This window comes from Neopsephotus bourkii, unplaced genomic scaffold (assembly GCF_033783945.1).
Source record: "Neopsephotus bourkii isolate Nb327-2 ecotype Australia unplaced genomic scaffold, CSIRO-AGI_Nbou_v1 NB_144, whole genome shotgun sequence".
NCBI classification, from domain to species: domain Eukaryota; kingdom Metazoa; phylum Chordata; class Aves; order Psittaciformes; family Psittacidae; genus Neopsephotus; species Neopsephotus bourkii.
Window position 1 is genome coordinate 1,056,796 of NW_026900661.1, and position 23,051 is coordinate 1,079,846.

Genomic DNA, 23,051 nt, shown 5'->3' on the forward strand with positions numbered 1-23,051 from the left:
ACTTGTGCCCATTACCCTTCCTCTTTTCCATGTGACTCCTTGTAAAAAGGGAATCTACATCTACATCATCTTTGTATCCACCATTTAAATACTGGAACACTGTGATGAGATCTCTCCGAGCCTTCTTTTCTCAAGGCCAAACAAACCGAGTACTTGCAGCCTTTCTTCATGTGTCAGGCTTCCCAGTCCTTGGATCATCTTTGTCACCCTTCTCTGGACCCTCTCCACCTGTCCACATCATTTTTGTATAGCAGGGACCAATACTAATTTTTTATTCAAATGCTTGTATGCTCATTTGAATGAACTTCTAGGTTGAGTTAATGACCTCCAGAGATCCTTTCCAGCCTTAGCTGTTCAATGATGTATACGTACTCTGTATACTATTATTTAGAAACAAAGGAATTGCTCTTACTGACTTTTCAAGTATTAAAAGCTTTTATTTTAAATAGAATCATAGAATAGTTAGGGTTGGAAAGGACCTTAAGATCAGCCAGTTCCAACCCCTCCTGCCATGGGCAAGGACACCTCACACTAAACCATGTCACCCAAGGCTCTGTCCAACCTGGCCTTGAACACCACCAGAGATGGAGCATTTACAACTTCCTTGGGCAACCCATTCCAGTGCCTCACCACCCTAACAGGAAAGAATTTCCTCCTTATGTCCAATCTAAACTTCCCCTGTTTAAGTTTTAACCCATTACCCCTTGTCCTGTCACTACAGTCCCTAATGAAGAGTCCCCCCCCAGCATCCTTATAGGCCCTCTTCAGATACTGGAAGGCTGCTATGAGATGGAACCTAAATGTAGAATAAGCCACTCTTGGGTGGTTTAGGGAGCAAAATAAAGTTTATTGTTAGCAAGAAGTATCTGTGCAACTTTTGTCATGAAGAAAACCTCTCAATTGGTATGTATCTGAATAGCGGTTGTAGGGGAATGTCATGCAGAATTGTAATGAAATGTTAATGAAATCATCTGATCAGCTGGACTTCACCATGAGGCAGAAGGCCTGTGTTATGTTTATGCCCCACTTAAACCATGTTTTGATAGCTCAGTTGGGATTTAGCTGGACATGAGCTTTGGGTGGGGTGAAATCTGTTTTTAAATCCTCACTGTCGTTTGCTGCATTATGAAGCAATTTGTCTATTTGGTCCTCTTAGAGGAAAAAACCTCAGCAGTTTCTGTGCCCAGACGAGAAAGCTCACAGTGGAAAGCTTTTTGTTTTAAGGACATTGATAAAAAGGAAGGATTTCATTAAGTGTAAGGAGAGCTGTTTGTTGAGTAGAGCAAAGAAATAATGTAGAGGTTTTGGGGTTTATAACTGTGATAGATTTTCTCCTGTGAGAGTTCATTTGCTTTCTGAGCATAAAGATTAGAGAAGAACTTTGATATGGTAAAAGTTGGGAGGGGAAGTGTTTTATTAATATATATTAGTCATCTTTCTCATGCAGCATTTTAACAACATAAAGGAAGCTGTATTTGCCTGTACTTATTCCTTGTAATGCTAATTTTATTTTCATTCTGTAACTGAACCTGTTAGTGATCAACCCTTGCTGATACTGCATTCCTTAGATGCACAAGGATTTGGACTTGAGTGCTCAGTGTGGTTTTGTATCTTTAGATCTTTTCTTTCTTCTAAGTAGAGGTAACATCTGTATTTGCAATTGTCTGTTTGATATGTGTCCCTTTGAAACTTGAGCCTCCAAGTGGCTGAAAAATCATGAATGAGAACTGGGCAAGCAGAGAAAAAGAAACCGGAGTAATAATCAGTTTCTTTGTGGAAAGATAATTAGTTTCTATAAAGGCATGAGACTGTAACCTGTTTGCTTTTGTTTCTTCTGTTGTAGGCTGCCTTTCCCTGCGGGTGACCGGGTAACTTTTAATGGAAAGGAGTGCATCTGCCAGAAATGTTCCCTGCCCCCTTCCAGCAGCACTGGCTCTTTCCCTGTGCAGAACCTGCGGAGTAAGTAGGGGTTTCTTCTTTTCTGTTGTTCGTAGGCTCTGCAGGTTTAAAGAACAAAATCTGACACCAATATGCATAACTGAAACACAACAGCCTCAGTAAAATCTATGTGTAATTTAGACACTAATTTAGACAATTATCATTATAATTTACACACTATGCTGCATAAATGGTGTCAAGAAATACACATGAAAACATATATGGTACTTTTCAAGGAAAGTGTGACATTAAAAAGAAAAGCAAATGGTGCTATTATAGGGTTAACAATACCCATAAAAGCATTTGATTAAACCTGGAGTAAATGAGATTATTTGGGGAAAGGTATAATATAAATGTATTTTTTGAGGATTTAGTCCAACTCCCGCTAAAATAAAATCCAGCATGATATTTAATAAGTTGTAAGTGTTCCAATATTGGTTCAGAAAATATCAGTGACAGGACTGCATGGCTGAATACTACACAGGAGGGGTTAACATGTGCAGTGTGACAAGAGGGACGTTTGCCTTGACCTCAGTTCTATCTTGTATTATCAGAAGATACACTGCACAGAAGTAATGTGGTCTTTTCATACCACCTTTTTTGCAACAGATCATGGAATGTCATTGCTGCTTTGAACTCTGTTCCTCTGCTGATTTGTTCACAAGTAGCACCATGCTTTAACTGTCAACCAATGTCTGTATGCAATTAAACAGCAACAGCAATTCAATTAAACAGCAGAAGACAAGTATTTTTAATGACTATCACATCACATTGAGCTGGATTTGTCATGGGTAACGAAGGGCCTCATAGGTTGCTCATTTTTGTATATAAGCAAAACAGCTTGTTTCAGGGAGAAATCTCTCCCTTTTGGGGAGGTTTTTGGGGGTTTCAATTCTTTTTCCTTATGTCCCCCCCACACACACATTTCCCTACAAAAGTTTTCACCATTTTCTTTCTGTAGTTTGTCAGCAAAAGCTCCTGTGTGAATGTGGTAAGAGACGCTATGCTGATTTCCCTCTTGCTAATGCCGTTCTCTTGTGGAGAGGCGATAGCTCTTTCTCTCAGGTGGTTTCTGTTGTCACTTATTCCAGAGATCAATCATCCTCAGCCATCTTGGCTGGCTGCATTTGCAGATCCATACTTTAATGGCCTATCATCTGTTTGTCTCCTTGTCATAAGGGGAAAGTGCCTTTGACTTTAATGGACATTATTTGCCTGGTTGAGTACTGGCAGTACAAGTTCATTTGATTATCTGTGATACAGAATCATTTAATGTATTTACATTCCCTCTGTACACACACACATGATTTTTTCTTGCATTGCATCTCCCCAGTTCTCTCAGGTCACTGCACTGAGTCTCCCCAGTGCACAGGTACCTGCAAAACTAAGCAAACCACTTGCCTCAAAGGTGGTAGCACATCTTTGTGGCAAAACCTAACCTTGGAAAACAGAAGCTTAGGTTTTCCCCAGATAAAATCTCAAACAGGTATTTAAACCTCAAATACAAGTCTGCTTTATATCTCGTTAGAAATGGAAGAAGTATTCCCATAGATTTCAGTGGAATTTGTTAAGTTTTGGTTCAAGCTTGGATGGTAATATGTTGACCCGTGGGTTTGTTCCTGGCTGCTCAGAACTGCCCAATACATACTATGTGTATTATTTGTCAGCCCATCTATCTCTGACTTGACCTGAAGAATGCTTTCAGGAGATTTCTGGGAACTCACTGAGCTCCCAGCATCACTGCTCCCTCTGACCACTCCTGTTTTTATCCTCCCACTTTGGTTTTGACCTGTGTTATGCATTCCATTCAGAAGAAAGGAAGAACATCGAGCATTTTGCCCGAGTCCTTGATTATTTTTTTACTATTATGCAAATACCTACCTACCTGTGTTGTTTCCTTTGTAAAACTCTAGCTGTGAAAAACTCTTGTGGCAGTGTTGATGTTGAAAAAGTATTCAGGGAAGAATATCAACATGTAACAGAAAATGATGTGTTCTGCAGAGTTATGGGTTGAAATTAGGTGAGTCACCAAAGGATGTTGCATCCAAAACAGGAAGACAAGGATGTTGCATCAATAGGCACTGTTGGCATAGCAACTGCAGTATTTGTTTTTAATTATCTGGAACTTAACAGAGAAAACAGCAGTTGGAAATAAAGAATTAGCTCACAGAATGCTTCATTTCTGACCACCCAAGCTTAAACCAGTCAAATGGTGAATGATATCTGAATACTACACGGTGTTGTATTAAGTTTGTGAAATAAATCCTCAACTAGTGAGGTTAAATTAGATTACCAGATGACCCCCCAGTGCAGGGCAGATCACAAATGAATTTCTGATTGCAGTTAAAGAATAGATACTGCAGAATACTGCAGTATTTATTCTCTTGTGGGACTAAATCCAGGCACACACCCAAATGTTCCCTTTTATTAGGGAATGTCACATGGTGACATTAGAAAGACGTATTATTACTCCCTTAATCCATTCCAAATCCACTAAAGGAAAATAAGAACTGTCCTTTACTGTTGTGCACTCAGAAATGAGGCATTTACAATTGCACTAACAGAGTGTCTCATTAGGGTCACATAACCAACTAAATAGAATCTTGAATCAGAAAGTTTTTAAGAGGGCTGTTTAAATGTTCTAATGAGCTCCTACATTTGGAGTTCCTTCTTAATAACTAGGTAAATCTTTTTCTTTTTTTTTAAATGCTTTTATGTGTCTTTCTCTTCTATGCAAGACATGGTTGTGGTTTTATTTATTTTTTTTCTCTTCTGGCATCTCTAAATGACTCCTGGGGTTTGTCTTTTCTGTAGCAAATTGTTGTTATACATGAAGAATTCCTAAATATATATATATGGTTTCACATAAGTTGGATGATATAATTGTATGGAATTGAAGGGTTACTGAGATACTGATACCAGAATCAATTTATTACTGATATTTATCCCTATTTTTTCCACTGTTTTAACATCTAAAGAAAACTATACTTAAACAGGAACCTAGAGTGAAGACTGAATGAAAGCTGGACCCTGTAGAGTAAGGATTCATTTAGGATATTTTGAACCAGATTAAAATCCCATGCCTGTGTTGCATTTCTAAACAGGGTGCTCACTGGTGGACTGTTGCTGTGGAATCTGAGGGTATATTTGTCTTTTCCTAGCACAGTCAGAAGCATCTATTGTTTGCAAACAAGCAAACCATAAAACAAAAACAACAAAAAGCAACCAACCCCCCACAAAAGTCCTGTTCTCAATTACTTTTATCGGGGAGTATAGCTATGTTTAACCAACATAGCCTAGCCTATGTTACCCAGTATGACATGGTTTACATTGAATTTTGACTACTTTTTTTTAGCTTTATATAAGTGAAATTCTGTAAGTCATAAATATATAGCCAGCCATCACATTCACATATTGCAGTGTCACTACTACTCAGGAATTTGTAGTGCCCCTCATGTTATTTTTCCTGGCCACAGAATTTCACATCAGAATTTCAGCTTAGGCTATTTTTCATGGTTGCAAAAAGAATTTTGAAATACTAAGTAAAGCTTTCAGACCCAGAAACAAAGTCTAATATGGACAATGAATTATTCATTGTAATCTCATGACTGTTAGGCCTTTGTTATTAATTTTATTGGCCTGATTTACAGTGCTTGAAAACAAAATTGGCAACACTGTGTATTTTAAACACTGTATAAATGTGCTAAAATAAAACCTAAGTCTCAGGAAATCTAAGTCATTATTTTTTTACTTTGAAAGATTCATGTCTTCTAGAAATGTTAAGGCAATATTGGGGCAGCGCCACTTGTCATCCATCAGCGAGCGGCCAGCAGTGAGCTTTAGAGACTGCACAAAGCTGTTACTAGGACACCGATGGATCCTTGTACTGCAGTAATCTGTATTGTTGCGGGGCCATCTAAAGCCTGTGATTCACTCATATTGGATTTTTCTCTTGCAGATTGTGGGGGCTGTGGTTCAGAAATTAAAAATGGGCAGTCACTGGTTGCCTTGGACAAACACTGGCATTTGGGCTGTTTTAAGTGCAATACATGTGGCAAGCTACTGAATGCAGAGTACATTAGCAAGTAAGTTAAATAGAGAAGCATTTTCATTTATTTTCAGCATTCTTTTAATACCAAATAATGAATTTAGCATTGCATATCCTTTAGTTTTTGCTTATGTATGTTTGGGAGTATATAAATATTAGAGATTATTATCTAAATTATCAACTGAATTGTATTAGAAGCATTAAAATATTAATTAAGAAAAGTAAAAGTTGAATTTGTGTATTTCTCTGGAATAGGACTTGACAAAACAGCTACCCTATAGAAAGGAATGGGTGTGGTATGCTACAAAGCCCATAGATACACTCTTAGTTACCTGTGTTTGACTTTGTGCAATGCTGTTATGTGGACAAGCACATACTATCATTTCATGTGATTCACATAAGCAGAAATGTTCTCCAAAAGTTGATTAAGGAGGTACGTATCACTCTTTTCTGCTGCTCCAGACCCTCGTGCTGTCAGATTTGGACTGGATGTGATGACAGCAATGAGAAGCAGCACAAAACACACATGGAGACCAAGTCCCATGTCAACACTTATATCAGTGCAGTGAGATACAGGGCTTTCACTGGCCAAGGCACCTGGGATTAATTTCTCCTTCAGAGAAGTGTGTTGATATGATGAAATTTTCTTAAACAACTAAATAACTCAGTCACTAGTGGGCAGAGATGATGGAGTTTCAGAGCCAGTGTCCCAACTGACTTTCAACAATTATTTGGGTTTAGATTAATAGGAGTATAGCATTTAATTTCACAGCTTGCAGGGGAGAAGCAATATATAATAAAAGGGTGTTCTCAAATAAAGGTTGTGCATTATCTCTGATGTTCTGCTATTCTGCTGTAGTTTGCTACAGTCCTTTTTTCTTTTTTGCTTGTTATTTAACAATAAAACCCCATAAATTTTAAAGTTATAATTACCATTAAATCCTCTTTTTGAAAAAGCTAAATGCCAAACAAAATAACTCAAGAGAAGAAACATCCTATCTTCAATTAATTCAATTATTTATTGTGATAACTTATAGGTTCATCTTGAAGCAATCAAACTTGTATGCAAGAAAATTAATTTTTATGTTTCTCCAGGGAAATGTTGAATAAAATTATGTCTCTGCTAATAAATCTGACTGATCATGGGCTGTTTTAGCATAACACACTAAATATATTTAACAATGTGTAACTTGTACTTTGAAACAGGAGAAGAGTCTCCAGTTTCTTTTAGAGCTATTTATTTTCATTCATTGGCTTAATAGTCTAAGTCTAAAATGTCATAAAGTTGTGGTCTAAATTTGATAAGAGAAATGTGGAAATAACTGTTTTTTCAAAAAAAAGGGGGAAAAATGTAGAAGAAGTTAATGAGTAATACTGTACCAAAAAATGGTGTGAGGGTATCAGAGACTAAGTGTTGTGACAAGGGCAAAGATGGTGGCTGAATTCAGTGACAGAGCAGGAAAGCGGGATTGCAGTAGACTCAGGCCAGGATAGTTCATTAACTACTCAATTCTTTACAAAATTAATAAATAAAAATGTCTGGGAGGTGAGAAAGTCCATAAACTCCCTGTGAAGTATTGAAGCGTTAACAAATTTTAGCTGTAAATCAGTAAATCTGTAAGCCTATGAAAAGCAATCTGTGTATGTCCTATTGTTCTTTCCTAGGGATGGTGTTCCATATTGTGAAACAGACTATCATGCAAAGTTTGGGATCAGATGTGACAATTGTGAAAAGTATATCACAGGCAGAGTGCTTGAGGTAAGGAGAACCTGTCATGCAAAAATATCTCAGAGTGTACAAAGAGACTTGCTCTTTTTGGTGTAGCTGTATGCTTACAAGTGAGTTTTAATGCAAAGGTTTAATGTTACTTTATGGAGTACTAGGAACTTCCTCTGTAATTCTCTTTTGTTTCTTCTGTTAATGATTTTGTAATACACGAACTCCCTAAATGGATGTTTGTGGTGCTGGAGAATGTTCAGGTAGCAGAAGTAGTAAGTGACTGGGTTATTGGGCACATTTTGACACTTATGCTAAAGTCCTTTGCAATTTCTGCATTTTGATTCTGTTTTATGTTCCAAACGGTTAGGATGAAGCTGTTGTAAAACTAAAATGAATCATTTGAAATGTCTTTTTGCACTGAGAAATTAATATGTTCTTTTGATCTTAATAGAATTTATCTTTGCATCTACTTGTATTGTTATCCTATGTTCAGTGATTATCCAGTTTTACTTTTTGCCTTTTTCTGTATTTTGTGAAGCCTTAGGCATAGTTAGGAAGAGGTTCCCCATGTCACTCAGTTCACCTTTCTCTTCCTCAGTTAAGAAAGCCTGGAGAAGTCCTAAAGGACTTCCATCAGAGAAAGATCTGATGGGAGTCGTATAAAGACTTAACTATCCAAGTGGTGGACACTTACAGCTAGGTAGGAACTGAGAAGCAACTAGAAGGAAACGACGAGTCCATGCTAGATGGCATGATACAATGTTAGGGTTAGGCATGGGAGGCTTGTCTCTTATCAGATGTTTTTACAGATGTCTCAGAATGCTGGTGTCTAAGAGTGTGAAAGCAGCTTTCTCAAGTGGAAGAGGCAAAACAGAAGAAAACATGTAAAAAATATCAGAAATGTCAGAGGTGACCAGTGGAAGCTGCTATAAGTTTTCAGAGATGCCAGCCTTTGACAGTGAAGGAAAGGTGGTAAGAGAGGGTGGGCTTTGGAAGTGAAGCCAGTCAACTTACATTCAGTGCAATAAGGGAGACAGCTGAATGGAGAGGCAAGAGTGTCATGGTCAAAGCTATAGAAAATTAGAGGTGCACTTTTTCACAGCAGGCTACAAGGAGTGATTAAGACTGGAGAACAGAAGCTCCAATTTCTATACTGTCTCTTTTGGCTTTACAATATTGTGTTTTTCTGTCCTGTTCTTGCCTTGAAATATCTGCACTAGAATACGTTTTTATTTGGTAATATTTTACCCACAGTATGGCTAAACAATAGCATGTGGGTTGAAGTGGGTAAGAATTGGGTCCTTACTGGCTCTGTGGATGATGAAAGGAAAAAAAAAGATAAAAAGATTTGGACAGTAACAGAACTGAGTTGGATTTCTGGGACCCGGGGGCACATGTGTCTACACCTGTTTGTTCTAACTGCTTGGTGAGAGCATACTGAACAGGAGCAGAGTTCCTTGTTTTGATTATAAATGGACCAGCAACAAACTTGAGAAAAGCTGTAGTAGGAATTTTACCATGACTGATTACATATGTCTTTGTAGTTCTAAGTGATGTTTTTGGTTAGTGCATGTATATGCCCACCTCCTCTCCCCTTCCCCAGTGTTATTTTGATGACAGTGATTTTCTTTTCTTTGGTACTGGTGCAGGCTGGGAGCAGCTTTGATTGAAGTCTGTGGCATTTAGCTGTGGAAAAAACACTGATGCAAGATTCTGAAACCTTTTTTAGCAAAAGATGAAGAGAAAGGACTTTCACAATTTGTAAAAGAACAGCAGTGTCAGATAGTGTCACTGACAGGCAGGAAAGCTAGGCTGAAGTTAGTACGAGGCAGGCAATGGATTTGAACAGGTACAATGTTATTTAGTGTCTGGAGGCTTGTTACAATAACCTGGAAACTTTATGGTGTATAATCTTCTTTCCATAAGATTGTATAAAGCAGTTTTGGTTTGTGTGCAACAAAACTGATGAAGCTTGAATACAAGTGCATGTGCTGTGTCCTAGCATTCCACTGTCACAGTAGGTCCTGCTCCTCATGATATCTCCCAAAATACCTGCTCCCATCCCCTCTGTTTCCCAATGAAATATCTCAAGACCTTTCTTTACATTCCCACTGCCTGTTTATATGGTCAGGGGATGACACTCTGCATGGTGATCAGCCTGTGATTTCCATGAGCCTTTTGACTTCTTTAATGAATCACTTTAATGGCCATTGAGTTTCAGTGTTGGTCATGGAGAGCAGTCAGGTGAGGAGGTAGTGCACACCTCATTTCATTAGGAAGATAGACTAAAAGTCATGACCTAAGCAAGCAGATTTGAAAGAACGCAGAGACCATGTCTGTAGCTAACATGGTTAAGTCATTTGTTGTTCATCTGCAGCAGATGGACTTGTTCAAAAGGCTTGCAATTGAGGCTGATCTCTTCCGTCTGTCTGGTATCAAGCTCAGTGTGTGTTTGTCGCTCGTTGATATGTTTGTAATTCTCCTGGTCATGAAGACAGAAAGAAAGTAAAAAGTAGCCATACCTGTTTCTCATTATAGGATGTATTTTTTGTGGGATTGTCTGGAATCCTGAAGCATTTTTCAAAACTTCAATATTCCTTTTTACCATCTTGAAAATAATCTGGAGATACACAGAAATAATAGGGCCAATTGTTATTAAAGTGGGAGAAAAATCTTGACAGCAGTGCTTATTAGGCAGAGGAATAGTTTCCCAAGGGAGCTGCTGGAAGCTATCACTTAGTATTAAAATGAGATTGGACAAGGCATTGGAAAATCTATGTTAGGGAACAGTCCTGCAGTGACAAAGGGAGGGGCTATATGAGCTAATAGGATTTTTTCCATCTCTGATCTCTGTGATACTGTCAGGAGGACAGCTGCTTCCATGATTATTGTGTGCCCAGATTTTATAATATTATCTCCCTTTCCAACACTTGTTCATTTTAAGTGTTTATTCAGCCGAGGAGGAAGGAGAAGTCAGTTAGTGTGAGTTACTGATAACTTATAAAAATATAGCTGTTTTTGTAGGTTGCCAGCCAAATACAGTGATGATTTACTTAAATTCATCCTTCAGTCCAGTTTGTTAAGGCCAGATTCATTCCATGTAGTAAATGAGCTTAAACCCAGGATAGCTCTGTTTAGAATTCCTTTCTTGTTTCTTTCTTCCCTTCCAGTCCACTTTGGCTTGGCCCCAGTCTCCCAGGGAACTTGTACTGGAAATGCTACAAAAAGGGCCAAGCAGCTAATTTACGGAGACCATAAATTCTTCTTTTGCTTTCAGAGGCAACAGTTTTGCTGTTCTTTTATAAAACCCCTGCCCACCAGTGCTTTTATGGGCAAGGTTCACTGTGCTCAGGAAGCATACAGAGCACTGTTCAATGCAGCATCAGACCTCTCCTAGAAATTGCTATGTTTTATCCCTGACCGTACATGTTGATAAACCTGCTGACTTAAATGAGGATCAAGAGGTGTCTGGAGTTTATAGTTTGACTAAAAATGCTGTGTGACTGAAAACCTTTAGGGAGAAAAAGGTTTCTTTCTAGTGCTTATGCTATAGCTCTGTTCCCAATCCAGGAATAGCTAAAATCAGGCAATAACACAGAAAATAAACCCATTTTAAAATAACAAGCTGTTGATTTTTATAACCAGCCATCTCCCTTTTGTCATGTTGCAATCTATTTCTCTGCATTTGGCACTAAAAATACTTTTTCCTCTTTCTTTATCACAAGCACTTATTTATTAATTAAAATCTGAACTTGCGCTAATGAGCATGTCATAAAAATAGACAAAATAAGTGTACTTGCCTTTTTTTTTCTAAAAATATTCTGTATTTCACATGCTAATTCAGATCCTGATACAAATCCTTTTCAATCAGGAAAACCCTTCCCATTTATTTCATGATTTTTAATCAGCCTTCTAGCTGTCTTTTGCTCGGAGGAAGCAGGGGTGGGTTGCCTACCTCCCAGTCCTTCCCACACAACAGGCTATGCAGAGGCTTGGAAGGCTGTTGAAGTGTGTGGAGAAGCTGTGTGACTCCTCCTTATGCTCTCTCCTGGGGAATGTGCCTGTGTTTCCTTAACATCTAGTATTTAGAAACTTTAATTCAGTTCTGGCACCTCTATTTTAAATAGTCTGTGCATAGTTACTAATTCTTTACATACAGTTTGATTTTTAGCTTTTTTGATCTCTCTTTTAATCGATGAAGTCTAAAGATAAGTTATAGAGAACAACCTTAGTTTCTCTCAACTTTCATTTTTGAAAAACTGAATGAACCAAATTCTCCTCTGCTTGTAAACCACAGAATCACAGAATAGTTTGAGGTGGAAGGGGTCTTCAAAGGTTGTCTAGTCCAAATCCCCTGCAATGAGCAGGGACATCTTCAATTAGATCAGGTTATCCAGAACCACATTCAGCCTGGCCTTAAATGTCTTCAGGGATGGTGAATCCACCACCTCTTTGGGCCACCTGTGTCTGTGTTTCAGCGCCATCATTGTAAAAGACTTTTTCCTCACATCCAGCCTGAATCTCCCCTCTTACTTAAAAACCATTACCCCTCAAAAAAATAAAGTCAGCCCCAGGCTCTTCTGGTGATGCTGGGGGACATTCTCACCATATGTTGCTAGCTGGAACCACGTTCTGTCAGTGTGCATGAACACTGTACACCAGATGATGTATCACTACCACATTGTGCAGTTGGAGTAACCTCTTCCACTGTTTCTAAAGTACTTTCTCTGATACATCTTGCACTGAGTGTGGGTTTTGTCCTGTGGATTCATTGATATTGACACCCCATAGTAAGATACGAGCTGGGGGTGTTTCCCTTTATCTGCTGTTTCAGCTGATGATTTCCTACATTGTTAAAGGAAGCTTTCATACCCGAAGAAAACCTTCTGGGGTGTTTTGATGGCAAATGCAATATATGCTGTGAGGGATCAACTGTGATTGTTTGGTTAGGCAACTGCAGCCCAGTGATTAGGAGGCTGAGCTGCCTGACAGAAGGCCTCTATGACCAGCTTTACTGGTAGCTTATGAACAAGCTAGACCTCCACTGCATTTCATGTGAATAAAAGTTGACAGTGGAGCACACTGGAAGTTATGCTTTTGGAAAGGTCTTTTGGGGCTTAGTTACATGAAACCCAACTGCTTCTGTAAGCACTGAGGAGTATCTTCAGTACTTGATTTTACTTCTGTCTACAACTTTCCTATGATTTACATCTACATGGCTGTGGTGTAAATGTGTTTTACAAGTGCTGGTTTCACTTGTTAAACATAAGGATGGGTTCCATTGCTGTGTTTGATGTCCTGACATGGTAGCATGGCTCTCAGTATATGTGGGGGAAGAAAGGGTTGACATTTTTCTGGATTATAAGTATGTGTAAATGGCTAGCAAAGTATAATAAAGAAATCTTTCTTAAATCTTAGTCACAAGTATACACTACCTTAAAATAAAGGAATGAATGCGGTAGGCATTAGGCAGGAATGAGACTAGAAATGACAATTTATATGTTAGATGCCATTTATAACTCAGAGATTTATTAATTAAAAATTATTCTTTTTTGTATGTGTGTTTTGCTTTGCCCTAGAGTTAAGCCACTTTTGTTTGTAGCCACATCTACTTTGTAAATCAATTGCCTTTCCCTTTATGAAACTCAGTATAGCAGAGAGACGAGACTAATTCTTTATAGCAGGGTGTACCAGTTTCTGCCTGCAGTGTGGAAGAATGGTTCATTCTGAAATGTCTGTTACCCTGCTGTTTCACTAACAACAAAACCTAGTGATGTGTGAAAGGTACTTGAGCAGCAGCTTATAATGTAGGCACTAATACTGAAAAGTGCAATAGACGCAGCTCAATCTGTAAGAACGAAGGGTTTTCCTGTAGCATGGGCAGCCGTGTGAAGGTTGTCAGAGCAGCAAAAGGATCCAAGTGTCAGTGCTAGTCTTCAGTTAGAAACTGCTCTCTACACCAGTTTTTCTCCTATCATGAGAGAAGAAGGAAAGAGACACATCTAAATAAATCAGCATTAGCTCTTGCAAAAGGAAACCGTCTAAGGTAGGAAACAATAACTAGCACTTTTAATGCATAGCGTTTGCTGAGATGCAAGGCATTTTGCAGCTTGAGAACAGTCTCTGTTTCAGTGCTGCTTGCATTCATCTGGGGCTGCTGGTTTGCAGAGGCAGGTTGATCATCAGTGCAGAGTATCTGAACTTGGCTGGGTAAGTGTTAATCGACAGTTAACTTAGACTTTCTGCTTTAAAAGAAGCATCATTAAAAATACTGTCAATAAGCATATAAACAGCAATGCAAATGTTTTTAACCTTAGATTTTAGCCTTTTCTGTAGTACAATTATATTGTTTTATATATATTCCTCTTATCTTTATCCCACCCTCATCCTTTCCTTCTCCAGAAAGATATAGAACTACACCTCTGTATATTTATTACCTGAACATTAAAAACAATTAGGAAAAAACAGTGCATATTAAAAGAAACTGTTTGCACAGTTTTTACCCTATAAGTCAGTTTTTATGTTTATTGTAGAAGAGCTCTGAGTAGCATTTGGTGATATCTTAAGCCTGTTGTACTTTTACCAAAGTAAGGGATTCTGCAAACTATTTCTGAATAATACAAACGAGAAGTTCAGAATTTGAACTTCTGGTTAATAGAGAACAATGAATTACTATTGCAGCGTTTGTGGGGTTTTTTTGTTTCAGTTGCTTGCTTGCTTTTCTGTTGAAGATTTCTCTCATATGTATGGAAGAAGTCTCCAGTAGTGCTGCTGTGCATTTGTGCCTGTGTAGTTCTGTATGTGTTAGGGTTTTCTTGCACAGTTAGACTCTTGAGCCAGACAGATCAGTGAATGGTGTCCACTGCCTTCTCAGATTATACAAAAAAATAATACCAGTTACCTATCTTAAACTATCTCAATTAATTAATTAAAGCATCAGAGCAGTGGTTCTCATAGTCACCTTGATACCTTCTGAGCCTCAGACACAAACAGCTTACAGTATATCTGTTACAATGCCTCTCTAAGCAATGTGTCGCTGTGGTGATGCATTATTATCTGTTACTATTTGGCAGCATTTGAATATTTTGACAATGTAAATGTTGCACTTTTTGGATGCCTTCAGTTCCTCATCCCATCGCTCTGTATAATTTCTTTAATTTCTGGTGATCTGACTCACACCTGGGGTACATTGTGGTCAGCAAAGCCACTGCTTTGCAGTGCCCTGTACCTACCAACCCACGATACAGCCAAAAACACAGGTGCCTCCTCCAGCTCTCTCCTGTAACCATGACATTGGTGCAGCAGTAAGTGCACTTAGTGACCATTGCCTCTGTTAGGAAAATATCTCCAGAATGCTCTTGCCCGTGTGACAACAGTTCAGTGTGTCTGCAGTAGCAGGAAAGCAGTTTTATTTCTTGTATCTTTAAGAGTTCTCGTCATGCCAATCTTCAGAATTTTTTGTGCTTCTTTGGATTTCTTTTTCCACCCTCAAAGTAAGAACTTCTGAATAGTACCTTGAACTTGAAATGTGTGGATGAGTCTGAAAGTAACAACTTTCTACTTCCAGGAAAGACTATTAATATCAGTTCTGCATACAACAGCAGCATTTCTAGATCCAGCTAAATTTGGGGATCCTAAATAACAGGCCTTATTCAGACACAGAATGAGAGACAGCTTCTGTCCTCAGATGTTTGCAGCTTAGATCACTATGACCAGTGCTGTCATCTTCTGATAAATCACACTTTCTCTCCCAGGCTGTTCAGTGTTGGTTGCAGCTTCATTCCTCCTGTCTAAAATGGGTGGGCTAATGCACAGCTGGGAAGTTGAAGATAAAGGGGAATATGTCTGCAAGTCATCTTTCTCCTTCTGCACTCCCTTTCCCCTATCAAGGGATGGCAGACATGAGAGCCAGCTGCAGCTTGTCTTGGCCTGTAAGAGTGTTTTAAGGAGTGGAAGAGGCAACTGGAAAAGAAGGAAATAGATTGTTGAGCAAATGGAAAACAAAAGCCTCTTCCAGTCTCAGTGGGTGGCAAGAAAAAATTGCAGAGCTGAGAAGAAAAAGACAAAAATGGCAGATCACTCATTGCATAAAAAATGTAACGGAGTGCAAAATCAGTGATTTTATGCATAACAGACCATTTTGGTTTACAAGATCAGGTACAGGATTCTGTAGAAAAAGCACACTATTGGCCTTTTCCACCTTTTGCCTGACTGCAGCAGGGCTGAATTTGCTCCTGAGTCAGAACTTGCTTGCAGATGTTGCAGAATAGAATTACAGCTATAAGAGTACTGAATTTTCTTTCTGTTCCTTCTTTTTCTCAATTATTCCCTTTAGGATTTTAATGTGATTGTGTTTTTTTGGGCTTTGGGGTTTTCTTTATTTCTTCCACAAGCGTTAGAAAATTCTCTCTGAAAACCCAGTTACTATCGCTCCGAGATAAATGTCCCTGTTGGTACATTTGATCTGCAGTTTATACCTGGAAGAATAAAGAGTGTGTGGGAGGCAGTAAAAAATGACTCAGATGTGGGTGGGAAGTCTCAAGGCTCTGCAAAGTACAGAGGGATGAGCCAGAACCAAGACAATATGAAATAACTGTACATGCGAGGCAGCTGAAGCTGTAAGTAATGCTGCAGGTGCGTGTATTGAACATTTCACGATTGTTTCTTGGAATCTAGTAAGATGATAAATGCATCCAGTATGGAGAAGATGAGCAGAAGAATTAATTCAAAACATTACATTTACACTGGTGTAAACCCTATTGAATATGGTTCATTTACCCTGGCACGCTGCTGAAGTGACTCAATGGTGAGTCAGGTCTACTGTGACTAAGGGAATTAGTAAGTGCTTTCCTCCACATAACTGTCTCTTTATCCCCTGGGTCTCACACTTTTCTCTCCTCAGTACTGTTGTTTTAACATAAGCAGTAAATATTTTGCCAAATACCTCTGCCTTGATCATGTTGCCTGTGCCTTCATGCCCAGTAGATAACGTGACAGCTGTTTACTGACTTAACCATTATTGTATACAACTGTTACTGAATACTGAGTAGTCTTTCAAGTTCTTCTGTAATATATGCAAAACGCTGGCTTTGCTAGAAATGTGGTGCAGATTTTATGTGGTTACACTTAAGTCTGATAACTGAGCAGAGTATTTTCCTTCAAGCAAGAAAAGGTCATCTGATTTTCTGAATATCATCACTCTAATTTGAAAATACCCTGTAGAACACAGTTTATGGAGCCAGTATAGTCCACATAATATGCCACTGTGTGGATGCAAAGACAGAGTTACGAGCATGTAAGGATAACTAAGCACTGGAGCAATCTTCTCAGAGATCATGGAATCTCTATCCTTGGAGTTTTTCAATACCTCACAGGACACATTCCTGAGCAGACTGATCTGATTGAATATCAACCCTGCTCTGAGCAGGAGGTTGGATTAGATGGTCTCCTGAGGTCCTTCCCAACCTGAATTATTCCATCATTCAGCGGTGAACTTACACAATTCCCGACTTTAAACTGAATTGTATTTCTACTGTTAGCTGTATTGTGAAGTGCACTTGAAGAAATCTCAATGCGTTCGAATGAATGAATGGATAAGAATGTCTATGTGAATTAAAATTATTCAGGAAATATTTATCATCTTATTGAAGTTTTAAACTTCTACCCATCAGAACAGTACTTAAGTATTTTTCCCCTTCCCATCCCAAATAATAACTCCCTTACACTTAGCAGCACTCAAGTCCTGGATTTTTTGTAAGAGCTTAAGAGCTTTAGTCCTTCATTTCAGGGTGAGAAGCTGCCTGGTTGAAAGGCTTATTGATTGTCAGCAGGTTTTTGCTTTATTCTGTTTCCTTTTGCTTGAACAGGTCGTTGTTTGGTGATGACCCAGTTCTCCAACAGAATTGTTCTGTGCAGAAGGCTTTTGACTAAGAATGCACAGGCTTTGGTGGGCTTTGTTTCTGGCTCATGCAACTACACCATGCCTTGGCATACCAGCAGGCTCAGTGTTTTGTAGTCTGACTTCCATTATCTTTGTTCAGGATAAGATACAGTTAGGACTTCATTTGGAGATTTTACAGTATGAGGAGGCAGGATTTGGACCTATCTTAACAGGTAACAGTCAGTGGTAATAACACACTATAGTACCCTTAAAATTGAAAATATGCTTTGATATGATTGAATCACTGCAGCAGTGTAACCTTTTCTCACTTCCACATACTATTTACTCCCAGCAGTACAAGATGTCAGTTACCACTGTGCATTTTGATAACAAGATAAATTTTTTTAAAGGTAAGATTACTGAAATCTTCCTTCTCAGGAAAGGAACCAAATAGTTATGACTTGAAAACATATTAAATGATTTTGTCTACTTTTTTTCTTCCTTTATTAGCTACTTTACTGAGTAATGCAGTGAGATGGGATGTAGTTAGACTGTTGAGAGAGTCATTAGAAATCTTGAGCCTTCCTTCCAGGGCTCAGCTTGCGCTTTGAGCTTTAGGCTGCTCTGGTTCAATTCCTCATGTGTCAATTCATAAGCAGTTGTCACTCATCAACTGCAGTAAAAAATTACATCAGTCACCCTCCTAGCAACGGTGTGAGAGGCCAGACAAGCAATGTCATTGTGATAGAGTTACAATTTTTATAAGTATCATCTTTTATAGATTCTATCCTTTCATCAGTTACTGCAGCCACAGCTAGAGAATGAATAGAGGTTTTTGCTGAGCTGTTCGCAATAATGTAGTATCTTTTTCCTGAGTGGTGACAGCTAATTTAAAACCCAACCTTAACTAGTTAAGGTTGTTCCTTTCGGCACTAATTAATCTGGTTTTGCTAGTGTTGCATGTTTCTCAGGCATGGTGTTCATACTCTCATCAGATTTATAATGTCCCTTACTGTCTTCAAATTGTGCTTTAAATGATGTGATTAATATTTGTCACATCAGGTTCATTCTTTTGTCTACTTCAGGCATTGAAGTCATGAGAAATTAGAAAAGGTGGTTGTATGCACTTTGTTGTAGAATTTCCTGGTTCTAAGTGAAGGATGGCTGTACTTGTTGTTGTGCTGTAGGACAGGTAGCAACACTACAGTGACCCCATGCTTACGGCAAGGACTGCAAGGAAGTCCTCAGTCCCGCTGGGAGAATGTTTCTCACGTTGACCCAGCCCAGAAGGTTCTGCCTGCTGTACAGAGAAGATTTACCATTGAAAGCAGCCCTCAAAGGGAATGAAGTAATTCATCATACTTTGTCTCAGAGCATTAAAGACTGTTTAGACTCCACTTTTGAACTACACACCAAGACTTTAACTAGGTGGTTGTGAAAAGCTAGTATAGTCACTTGAAGAGAAATTAAACTGTTGGTGGTGTACTGTGTTGCTAAGGACATGCTTTGCTATTCGAGTTTGAGGAAATCTCAGTTCAGGATTAATCTTTAAATTGATCTTCATAATAATACTATTGTCACATCTGGATGCCTGAGCACAAAGACCTGGCGATGTCTTGAAGCAAATGTAAGATATTATGAAGGTTTCTTACAAGCTACCAATTGAACCTTAGAAGATCTCCCAGAGATGAATGTCGATTCTTCTGTGCTAAGTGTGTGTTGATATTTTATGAAACACTGAGACAACAATCTGTCAAACTAAGCTTTCAAACTGTGCAAAGAAAAAGTAACCATATGGTTAGGAATTTGTTTGCTGCGTTAAATTCTCTCACATCAATATAACCAAGAAAAGGAAAAATAACAAGGCCATTATTACAACAAAACTGAAAACATAAAACAGTTGCTGCCATAAGTTTATAAAATTTCTGTGTTCTGCTGGACCCTGTTCCCTGGACCCTCCTGTTCATCTAGGAGGTGAAGCCCCTGAAATAGTCTGAAGAGAGAGCGGAGAGGAGCACTAATGAAAGCCTTTGTGGCGTGTACCCAGGGGAGGTTATGATTCACATTCAGACCCAACACACCCAGGTCTTAGGTCTGAACATAATTTATGGTATCTAATCTGGGTAACTGTAAAACATATCAGGGAATATTATTAGTTAATCCCTGTATCAAGTCTCTAGCCTCAGGTTCAGCTATCACTTATTTAGAAAGATGGTGCAATCTATGTTAAATACTTAAGGTGGTGCAGAGTGCTATATCTTGTCTTCTGTGCTTTGGTTAGAAGACCAAAATTAAAAACAATTAGAACAGGGAAATAAAACCCATTTGGCAGCACTTAGAGTTATATGAAAAGTTTGAGTATCACCCATTTTAATTCAGGGGTAATTATTCAAAATCCATTGGAGTTATCCTGGAATGAGCATCAGCAAAAGGGATCACTACACCATTCTCCTCTGATTTTTCTGTTATTGTATCTAAGTTGTAAAGAGGTCTTTCTGTGCCATTCTACATCTCGTAGATATTAGCTACTATATGGAGTGTATTAAAATTATGTGTTTGGTTGTAGTGTTAAATTTTGGGAAATAGATTTTATTCTGTGATGTATCCAGGTTCTGATATATCAGAACACATCTATTCTGACAGTTTATTTCAGCAAAAGAATAATCTAATTCCCCTAGAAAGTGTTAGTCTGGAAACTATCAGCTGTGATAAATCAATTGAATTATTGAGGCGGTGCATTGCATTAGCATTGCTTGTTCAGTGCAGATCTTCCAAGGGAAATGATATTTCTTTTCAGATTGATATTCCAAACCTGTGTTTGTCTGGTGATGGTTAAATACCCTTCTGTGCTTAAACACCTGCACTCAGGCAAGCAGTTTTAAACTCAAGGTTTAAGCCCAGTTTAAAGCATCAGCCCATACTTCATGGTCTGATGCTTTAAGGTGTTGATGCAGTAGTGACCATCTTCCACATCTAAAGCTGCAGAAATCACTCAGCAGTCTGTACAAATGGCACCATAACAAAAAGAGTGAACTGGAAGAAGGCTGTTTTGAAAATGGCAATTCTGATGTGATGTGTCACTCTTCCTTATTGCTGATTTAAAATGCAGCAACAGGTTTCAGGGGTGAATCAAGTCAACACTGATGAAGTAAACCCGGACATTCTATAACCAAAATTTACCATACTCCTCTGTTTGATATTGTGAACAGCAAAATATCTTCCAGACACAGATGATGTTCTTCCATATAAATACCTCTGAAAGTTTTGACAGTCAATAAAAAAGAGTAACACACGTCATCCCTGTAGTAACAAGTGTTAAATTTCTAGGAGAATGTACATGTTTACACACTGAAGACAGAGGGGCAATACTTAATAGTCATTTCTTAAAGGCACATAAAATCCTAGAAACATTTGTAACTTTTTTTCAGATAAGCAGGTTGTGAGACATTCTTCATGGATCGAAATTTGCTTATTTTTAACTCCAAGAGAATTTCTTTTGAAGTCAGACTTAGCTTAAACTTTAAGTTAAACTTAGTTTAACTTAGCTGTGAGTTTTAGAGTTACTTGATCACCTGGCTTTTGTTGATAATAGAAGCGGCATTGACTTTAATCCACCTAAACCATGGCCATCCTATCCAGCACAGAATAGTGTGAGGTCAGAAGAGGAAGAAGATGCCAAGCTTTCAGTTATATAGGCATTTTGAAGAATGAGGGTGGTGGGAGCATGCACAAGAGCCAGCTTTGGGCTGTTGAACTCTGTTTTGTGGGTGTCATCTGAAAGATGGGGTAGGGCTGCAGTTTAGAGGGGCTGGCCTGCATTGTTCATTTAGAAAAGCACTGAATGCTATTTTTGTCACTGGCTCAAGCCAACATTGCCTTGCGATGCTGCTGTCATTGACTGTGGGAACTGGAGCTAACAAGTTTACCCACAGTCAGCCATAGAACTGAATTTTGCCCAAGCTACCAAAATTGAGCTTTTCATAAATCCCTTGATCCAATAATCTTTTTTGTCTGATAATCATTTGAGGTTAACTTCAGACTTGTCTGTGTGACACATGTTCTGACATAAACCCTTGCTCCGTTGTAGCAGGTAGATGTCTCCTCTTGAGAAACACATAGAGGTCAGTGGTGAAGCAGTTTAAATTAATGGAGTTATAAGGTAATTTGAATTTATGAAAATTGATGAGTTGCTGAGGTGTTCTGAGCAAATTTAGGGCTCAGTCCTATTCTCATTCTAATCACTGAAAATGGTGGCATTAAGTTTTGTGGACTAATCTCAGAACAACTGACAAAGCTCTGGCTTGTCTGTGCAAGAGACTTAGTGCACAGTACCCAGAAGTGTCAGCTCTGATCTTATAGACCTATAGTCACACCAGACACACTCCTCATGGAAACCCTTTAGTAGACATTACCTGCAAGACACTTTCAAAGCAGCTACGAGCATTCCTTCCACGAGGTGGTTCTTGCTGTACATTGAGATTCTTTGTTCAGTGGGGTCATGAGGAACATAAGGGTTTGGCTGCAAATCCGTGCTCAAAGTTATGTCCTCCCAACTTCCTTGCTTAGGTGAGTCCTAAGTTGCCTTGCACTTGGTGCACACCATGGTTGTTTACAGGGAATATGTGTTTGCTATATAAAATTGTTTCCATTCTGTAAATTCAGAGAATTAACTATTGCACATTAAATTTTGGTTTTGTGTGGGCAAGACCGTTATTTCATTTTATGTCATGAATTGTCTATAATAAAAAAATGGCATTGTGATTGTAGGAGATTGTTGAATTAATTGACATTAACTGATTAATTAGTCATATTCTAGAGGATGAGAGAAAAACTCTTCATAGTGAAGACACTAAATTGATCAGTATACTTAATCATCTGTACCTTTTTTTCCAAACAGGCAGGAGAAAAACATTATCACCCAACGTGTGCACGATGTGTCAGGTGCAATCAGATGTTTGCAGAAGGAGAAGAAATGTATCTTCAAGGTAAAAACAAAACCAAACAGAAACCCAAAACACAAAACACACTTGGCAGCATGGCCCTCTTGCCCATACTTGTTAGCATGGCTGAGCTCTTTTGCCCGTATTCTCATTTCATAGCTACCAAAGAAAGTGAACAGTGCAATGGAAAAGCAAAACCAAACCATTTCTGCTTACTCACCTACTACTTCTTTCTCTTTTAAAATCCAGTAGCAAGTGTGAATCACAGAAGGATGAGTGGTAACAGTCCTTTCCTGCAGATGAAAGGAAAGTGCTTGACAGTGAAGATTATTAAAATGTTCCATTTACTGAAAAAATGCGGCGTTTTTCTGCAGTGATGAATAGTCCAGATGAAAGTTAAAATGCATGTAGGACATCAGGTTCCCTAACACTGCTGTTGCAGTCCTAAGACTAGTCCTGTACTCATCGCCCATTTGGGTATGAGGAGAAAATCTGAAGGTCCTTACCTGAATTCCCCTCAGTCAG

General features: G+C 38.6%; 1 protein-coding gene across 17 annotated transcripts in view; it reads left to right on the top strand.

Moving 5' to 3' along the window:
* Nucleotides 1-23,051, top strand: part of ABLIM2 (actin binding LIM protein family member 2) — a 137,334-nt gene that overhangs the window by 58,678 nt on the left and 55,605 nt on the right. For all 17 annotated transcript variants that reach the window (XM_061369539.1, XM_061369556.1, XM_061369576.1 and 14 more), the window contains exons 4-7: nucleotides 1,844-1,959; nucleotides 5,897-6,023; nucleotides 7,652-7,745; nucleotides 22,484-22,571. In XM_061369539.1, coding sequence (XP_061225523.1) covers nucleotides 1,844-1,959; nucleotides 5,897-6,023; nucleotides 7,652-7,745; nucleotides 22,484-22,571 — 425 coding nt within the window. The remainder of the gene's footprint in view (nucleotides 1-1,843; nucleotides 1,960-5,896; nucleotides 6,024-7,651; nucleotides 7,746-22,483; nucleotides 22,572-23,051) is intronic.